The sequence below is a fragment of the Panicum virgatum genome, chromosome 9N, assembly GCF_016808335.1.
Source record: "Panicum virgatum strain AP13 chromosome 9N, P.virgatum_v5, whole genome shotgun sequence".
NCBI lineage: Eukaryota > Viridiplantae > Streptophyta > Magnoliopsida > Poales > Poaceae > Panicum > Panicum virgatum.
Window position 1 is genome coordinate 23539547 of NC_053153.1, and position 7377 is coordinate 23546923.

General features: G+C 43.1%; 1 protein-coding gene across 2 annotated transcripts; it reads right to left on the bottom strand.

The window, feature by feature from the left end:
* Nucleotides 1-306: 306 nt before the first annotated feature.
* On the bottom strand, nt 307-4316 carry LOC120691764 (UDP-rhamnose/UDP-galactose transporter 5-like). Of its 2 annotated transcripts, none has more exons than XM_039974951.1 (6): nt 4075-4316; nt 2987-3203; nt 2111-2295; nt 1836-2036; nt 1076-1237; nt 307-773 (listed from the first exon to the last, which is right to left on the bottom strand). In XM_039974951.1, the coding sequence occupies exons 2-6, from the start codon at nt 3114-3116 to the stop codon at nt 453-455; spliced, it is 999 nt and encodes a 332-aa protein (XP_039830885.1). In that variant the 5' UTR covers nt 3117-3203; nt 4075-4316; the 3' UTR covers nt 307-452. The 2 variants fall into 2 exon arrangements, with proteins under 2 accessions (XP_039830885.1, XP_039830886.1); XM_039974952.1 differs by having other exon boundaries at nt 2987-3162; nt 4075-4217.
* Nucleotides 4317-7377: the final 3061 nt, after the last annotated feature.

The following is a 7377-nucleotide window of genomic DNA, read 5'->3' on the forward strand; positions in this document are numbered from 1 at the left end:
AAAAAAAGCATCACATCGAATGTTTTGACACATGCATGGAGTACTAAATGAAGTCTATTTAAAAAACTTTTTGCATTGATGGGCTATAAATCGCGAGACGGATTTAATGAGCATACTTACTCCATGATTTGCAATAGTGATGCTAAGATTCCGTCGCAAAAAAATTTTGCGCTCTATCTAAACAAAGGCTGGGCATGTCTCGTGGTACAACCGGTAGCAGCTCAGGGGTGCGGATTGCTGGGTCGGTGCTTGAGCATGCGAGCAGCTGACGCGCTGGTACACGCAGCCGATGTGCATGCGAGTATATGATTGAACGGTAGAATATATTTGGCTTTTGAGGTATATCCATCCTAAATTATTAGTCATTTTGGCTTTTTGAATATATAGTTTTTATTATGCATCTAAATATATATTATATCTAAGTGCATATATATTTGAGTGAGACAGCAAGACTATTTCTCAGCACTGCCCTTTTCTTCTGAACTTCCCTTGAGACTTGCAGACCTCACTGGCAGTACGCTACGCCGCTCTTTGCCACCTGGTTTAGCCGATGCATTCCCGTACCATATCATTCCAAGAACAGCAAGGACCATCCCAAGAACCACCTGAAGATTCAGGCCCTCCTTGCCAAAGAAGAGAAACCCAAGGGACAGAACAAGGACGGTCTTCATGTGGCCCAGGACTTGGAAGGATACAGCCGAAAACCGGCCAATGCAGATGAATTGGCTCAGATTGACACCGATGGCAATGAAACATGAGAGCGTAAGGAAAAACTGCAGAATCAGGGAAACAATATGGTAAGGATGGCATTCAAATCCAAAATTCCGATGCAGTGAAGGATGATATTTGAATGAAGTGAGAGTTGCTAGAAGTTATTGCAATCAGGCCAACCAGAAAGATAAAGGGATTTCAACCACAACATGGGCACAATTGCAAATTTCAACCAGCTAAATGCAGGATAATCACATTTTTTATCATCAAGTAAACAGGTAGACGAATTATTCATAGAGAAGGCAGCATCATAAATTGCCATATGATCGTAGAAGTAAAAACATTGTTAGGAAATTACCCTTACCAGAGCAAGAGATGAAAAATTGAAGTGGTCCACCCTTTTGCCGGTCAACAAGAAATCTACGAAAGGTCCCACTAGCAGGAGGGATCCTGCCTGGGCTGGAGCAGTGTGGCCCAGGAGGTTGAATGAGTTCAGAGAGTACTTCCTCTGGAGAAAATGAACGTACTGCAAAAAAACACAAGCAGAACGTGCAAAAGAATAAAGATCGTGACCTTTTTAATAAGCCATATGACAGGACCAAAGTACACATGCAGTGCTGATAGAATGATTACTAATATGTAGGCAGCAAAGGCAATCAAATAGTTGAAAACTGACAAAGTAAGGATATTAAATGAAATTATATATTTCATATCTGGGAACTAGAGTGATAACTTGTAAAGGTTATAAGAAATAGCATAATGAGGACATGGCATCAAGTCTTGCAGTTCATAAACTGGCAAATACCAAGTATTGGCATGGTGAGTAGCTATATTTGAATTTTAGAGAGCTACAATAGCTATATCCTAGTGTCTAAACAAAGGTGCTACATCCTAAAACAGCAGCAACACCAAAGAATGATTCAGTAACTGGCTAACTGCTAATCATTCATAACTTTGCAGTGAACAAGCATCACTATAAATACTGTTCCATAAGCCATATTTCAATACTTTGTCCTTTAAAAAGGTTTGAAGTACACCAAAATTGCAGCTAATTGCAAACAGAAGCACACAAGCAGTCATAGCAAGAATATAAGAAATCAATACACTAAAGTGGTCAAACTTACATATTGTTGCAAAGCTGTGCTCCAAACAGCTATAACAGCCGCAATTAGACCTCTTGCATTCACACTGACATCAGTGACTGTGCAGACTGCAACTCCTATAAGCACAACCATTATGCTCAGCTTTGTGTCCCGGGAATAATGTACATGGTCAAAGACAACCTCCAGAAGACATGATGCAGGTATCATGCACAGCTTTGCTATCTGAACAAGGGAAGAGAATGGATTTAATTGTTAACAATTCAAAATCAGAGCATAGATACTAAAAGTACACTAACCTGATAAAAGCCTACAGAGTTCCACATCAAGCTCACATTCATCCCAACAATCGATAAGTTTGAAAATATGACAAATTTGATAAGATCTGCTAGCGGCAAGTGGGAAGGCTGGCTCAGGCCTAACCACCGAAATACGATAGTCATCAAAGTGGTAGTAACAAAATGAAGCCCAGTTAAAGTTGTGGCTGCAAAGAAGAAACTGTAATTAATGGCATGGAAGGAGATATATCCATGTTCGATTCACAGTTTGTTGAAAAGGTGCAGAAATATGATAGAATCCACAACTACCTAACATATTGCAAGAAATTAAATAATGCTAACATGTTCTACTGCTTCCACAGAGGCCATTAACCATCAAAAGAGACACTAATAATTTATGCCAAGAAAGTTTAATCTTAGCAGCTAGAAATAGGCTTCACCTTTTGAGCCTCTGCTAGTCATCAGAGCACTTGATAAGTTTTTTTTACAATTATATTCTTATTCATTAACAAAGGCAAATGTGAATATTTAGTTGCAAACTCGTAGATGAAAATAAAGTGTTATTGACAGATGAGCATCAACATTCATATTAAGGTAGGAATCCCTTTTCTTTAAATAAATTCAAATATTGCATTAGCGATGTTAAAATCATTAATAAGTTTATAAGATGTTTCAGGTCAAAAACGTGCTAAGGAAATTGTACATGTATTCCACAAATAATTAAAACCCACCATCACTATTTTCTACTAGAAACAAAACAGGATAAGACTGATTTGTTTTTCAAAACAGAAAAATATGAATGCAACTCAGCTATAACTCTGACAGATGCATAAGATATAGCACAAGATAGCTCATTAGAGGTTTGGTAAATAAATGTTCACTAAACCACAGACATACCAAAACTAAATCCATGAGTAGCCATTAAAGCTTTGTTGACCATGATGATTCCAACTGATGTAGTAACATTGAAACTCCATGCTGCAAAATCCAAGGCAGCTTTCTTGTCGGATTTCTTCAGAGAACTCATCTCTGTTTTCACAAATTCAGTTCAACGCTTGCTGAATTACAATATCCTAAGGAAGGAAGCCATAAGATTAAGGAATCCAAGCATGAACTGCAGAAAAATGAAACGATCAATTATATATGTGCGTAAATGTAGTATTGAAGTAGAACAGAGTGCCAGTGCGAAAGTTAACCAGCAGAAGTATCTTTATGCAGCCATGCAACACCGATACGGATAGAACGATTAGGATATCAGATTATGCTATTTTCCAAGAAAACCCAGTACATGGATATGCTTTACTGTCTAAAAAGAAACAGTGATAAGTTGCTCCTATATTATATCTAAGTTCTATTACATAACATACTGGAAGGAGTTTCAAATTTAGGACATACTAAAGGGAATAATGACTAGCAATAAGCTGTTAACTAGCACAGCTGCACTCTGGTTCATCCTCCACCTGGGCTTCTTCATCCTCATTTCCTTCATTTTGAGCCCGCTGAAGTGGTACTGTCACGTGGGCGTACTCTAATTCCAGACTTCGATATTTGAGGCAAATGTGATCAACTCTGACATAGCTCCCATTGTACTACAGAGAAAAATACTTGCATTTGAATAGCACAATTCGTCCTACAAGTGTCTCTAGAATACCTAGCAATACAGATCGGTTCCAGACCCATCCTAAATCAGAAGACCGGTGGCTTCGGCAAGGAGGGTAACGATCTGGGAAAAGGGGGAAGTAGAAGCACGCGAGCCTAGCCATAGCTTGGGAGAAGCGGAATGGATCTGGAAGTTGTTCCTTGAGATCACGCGGAGAGGACAACGGGTCGACACTGGATCTGCAAGGTGGGCTGAGCAGGGCTGAGCGGAGGAGGCGGCATCTGGAGCAGGAGAGGTGATGGTTGCGGAACGAGGACGCCGCCGGCCGGGCCTGACGAAGAGAAGAAAGAAGAGCAGGGGCAGGAGAAAGGGGGGACGAACTCACCGCCGCTCGCCGACGACTGGCCGCCGGCAGGTTGTGGAGGTGCTCGCCGCCGCCGTTCGCCGCTGCGCCTGCGCTGCGGGTTGCAGGCGAGGCTGCGAGGGAGACGCTGTCAGGTGGCGGGCTGCGCGATGCGGGCCGGTGGGAGGAAGCACCGTGCGGGAGATAATTAAGTATTTGCCTCCTTGGTTAAATCGCCATCATTTCGTTCTCAAGTAAGGTGACAAGAAAATGCTGCCATATCTGTAGATTCTGTTTTCAGGTGAGGTGACATGAAATTTGTTTTTTATGTCGTAAATGGATCCGGATGAACATCCGAATTATTCGTATTCGCATCCGCTTAAAATATAAATATAAATATTCGTATTCGTATTTGATTTTAGTATGGATGTCATATAGATGCATCTGAATCCGACTTTGAGAACTTTTCTCTATCTGATTCCATATTCGTATTCGAGGAATATCCGATCACATCTATATCCGTCCGTATCCACAAAAAAGTGACTAGTGAGACAATTTTAAACTTATCTTTATACTTAATTACTTAATGATGTACACTATTTAAATTATTTAGAAAACTAGAAAACTATAATATATTTATTAAAATTAGAAATGAAATAAAATTAACTTTAACTATTTAATATATTTATTTCATGATTAAAATTATTTTATACGAATCAAATTAATTATTTATCTAATAATAAAATCTTTTTTATATATCTTAATTATTAAGTATTTAAATATTTATTTATTTTACCTTTAAAGTTAGTATTATATATTTAATATAAAAGCTATATATAGATAATTATATTCTTTTTTATTAGCTATCTTATAATCTTTTACTCCCTACTTGTATAATGATTTTGATCTACTATAAAACTGTTGATAGAATAAACTGATACTCGTGGTAGCTCTATGTTTCAAATCGAGAAGGAATCCGGATTCGAACTATCCGTTTTGTATTCGTATCCGATGAGATCCGCATTCGCATTCGTATCCGGATTAAAATGTGGTAAAAAGTGACATTCGGATCCGATTTCATCCGTATTCAATTCGAATCCATCCTTAGTAAATGGTAATGTTGAATTAGACCTCATCAAAAAATTAATTTTCTGTGAGGAATCCAAAATTTAAATTTGATGTGTTCTCAGGAAAAAAAAGATTGAGTTCGGCAGCAGTATGTGATAAGATTCATGCGAATTATTATTTTCCAAGGGAACAAACGATGGCTATTGCAATTGGAACTATGTTTCTAAAATTTTTATGTACTTATAATATGAACTACAACTTGAAGTTGTTCCTCCTATGACCATTAAAGTTGGACCGGATGATCCAAAGCCTGTAGTATATTGTAGCTCGAGTACAATAATCGTGTAACAGTATAACCGTGTTGGTTTTTCGGTAAAAAGACCTGGCCACTCACTACGAAAAATAGACTTATGAATATTCTAGTACAGTTCCAGGCTACTCCTCTCCGACGCTGGCATCGCTCCTCGTGGCGACTCGGGCAGATCCGAGTCCTGAGCGCCGCGCCCTCTCCCTTTGCTTCTCTCCCTCGCTGCCCGAGCAGACCAGCGGAAGTCCGCCTAGTTGCAAGGAAGATGGCGGTGAGCATCTCCAGCAATCCCCAATAATCATTTCTCGGTACTGGTATTGGGAGATGTTCAATAGCAACTTTAGAATTATTGGGGGAGTTGTTTTATAGTCTCCCAATAATCTCATTTCAATCCAACTATTTTATTGGGAGAGTCACAACTCCCCCTTTATTTAGAGAGAGTTGGGGGTGAATTATTGGGTTGTCCCAATAACTATTGGGAAAAGGGAAAGATTTAGTGAGACTGCTGGAGCACTGTTTCTTTATCAACTCTCCCAATATGGTAGTTGGATTGGGGATTGGGGAACTGCTGGAGATGCTCTAAGGCCCTCTTCCTTGTCGAGCAGGCGCAACTGAGATCCTCGGCCGCTGCAGGTAATGGTGCGGCTCACCGCTGGGCAGGTGGGCGACGGTGGTGTGGTCGGATCCGGAGCCCCCACGGCCGGATCCAACTGCCTCAAGTCCGGATCTGCTGTCAGACGTGATGAAGGCGGCTTTTCACGACTAAGGTGGTGCGGCGATGGCGAGGTAGCCGCAGCGTGGCGGGCGGCGGCGGCGTGCAGCGTGGTGGAGTCCCGTGTGGAAGGGCTCTCACTCAACGGATCAAAGGTACGCCGGGGATAACAGGCTAATGACTCCCAAGAGCTCTTATCGACGGAGTCGTTTGGCACCTCGATGTCGACTCATCACATCCTGGGGTTGAAGAAGGTCCCAAGGGTTCGGTTGTTCGCCGATGAAAGTGGTACGTGAGTTGGGTTTAGAACGTCGTGAGACAGTTCGGTTTCTATCTACCGTTGGTGTTAAAGGGAGAACTGCGAGGAGCCAACCCTAGTACAAGAGGACTGGGTTGGGTCAACCTATGGTGTACCGGTTGTTATGCCAATAGCAGCGCCGGGCAGCGGCGTCTAGGGATGACTCGAGTGCACCGCAAGCGGCTACGCGCGAAGGCGGGGGACGCCATGGAACTCGCTAGCGGCGCGGCTGCTACAGGCGCTGCGACAGCCAAGCGCACAGGCGGCGAGGCTCCGGCGGGCATGGCGAGCAAGCAAGCATAGGCATTGAGGCAACGGCTGGCGCGACAAGCAGCTTTGTGTGCCAGTGGCACAACAACAATAGGATCGGCGAGGAGCCCGGTCTGCATGTGTGATCCGGTTGGAGGGGGTGGCAGTCGACACACCTATGCGGCTGCGACACGTAGCCGACGCGCCGACGCCCCTCTGGAAGGGCTTCTACTGGACGTCAGGGCAACGGTGGCGGTGGCGAGCTAGGGTTCCGGCATCCTGGCTCGACGATTGTGCTGGGGGTAACTTGGGTGAAAGCCTCAACGATGGTGACGCATGTGGGCGCTGTTTTCCTGTTGAGGGTGTCGTATTCCCCAGCACGCCTTCCATGGGTGAAACCTAGTCCATTTGAGTGGCGGCGGCGGTATTCGCGTTGTTCCCTTCATGAAAGCATCGCTATTGGAACTCATCTCGGTCATGACATCGCTTCCAATGGATTTTCTACGCTTCTCCGCACCCGATCGATGTGAGGAGGCGGGGCTTCCTATATGAAGTCAGAGCTGCTGTGTAGGGGGCGTGGCTCGGTAACGATAACACAAGGCGAACCCCTCCTTCTTCGGCGTCCGTTTTTTCACTTGGGAAGTTCGACACACTGGGGGCGGGCGTGACTGCGTGGGTTTCTGGCAGGAAGTCGGAGTTGTTGTTCCTTGA

Excerpts from the sequence above, each read along its gene's own strand:
- LOC120691764 (XM_039974951.1), bottom strand. The coding sequence starts at position 3,116 with ATGAGTTCTCTGAAGAAATCCGACAAGAAAGCTGCCTTGGATTTTGCA. Across the intron at positions 2,037-2,110 it reads ACTCTGTAGGCTTTTATCAG|ATAGCAAAGCTGTGCATGAT; the intron begins GTTAGTGTACTT and ends TCCCTTGTTCAG. Across the intron at positions 1,238-1,835 it reads GCACAGCTTTGCAACAATAT|TACGTTCATTTTCTCCAGAG; the intron begins GTAAGTTTGACC and ends GTTTTTTTGCAG.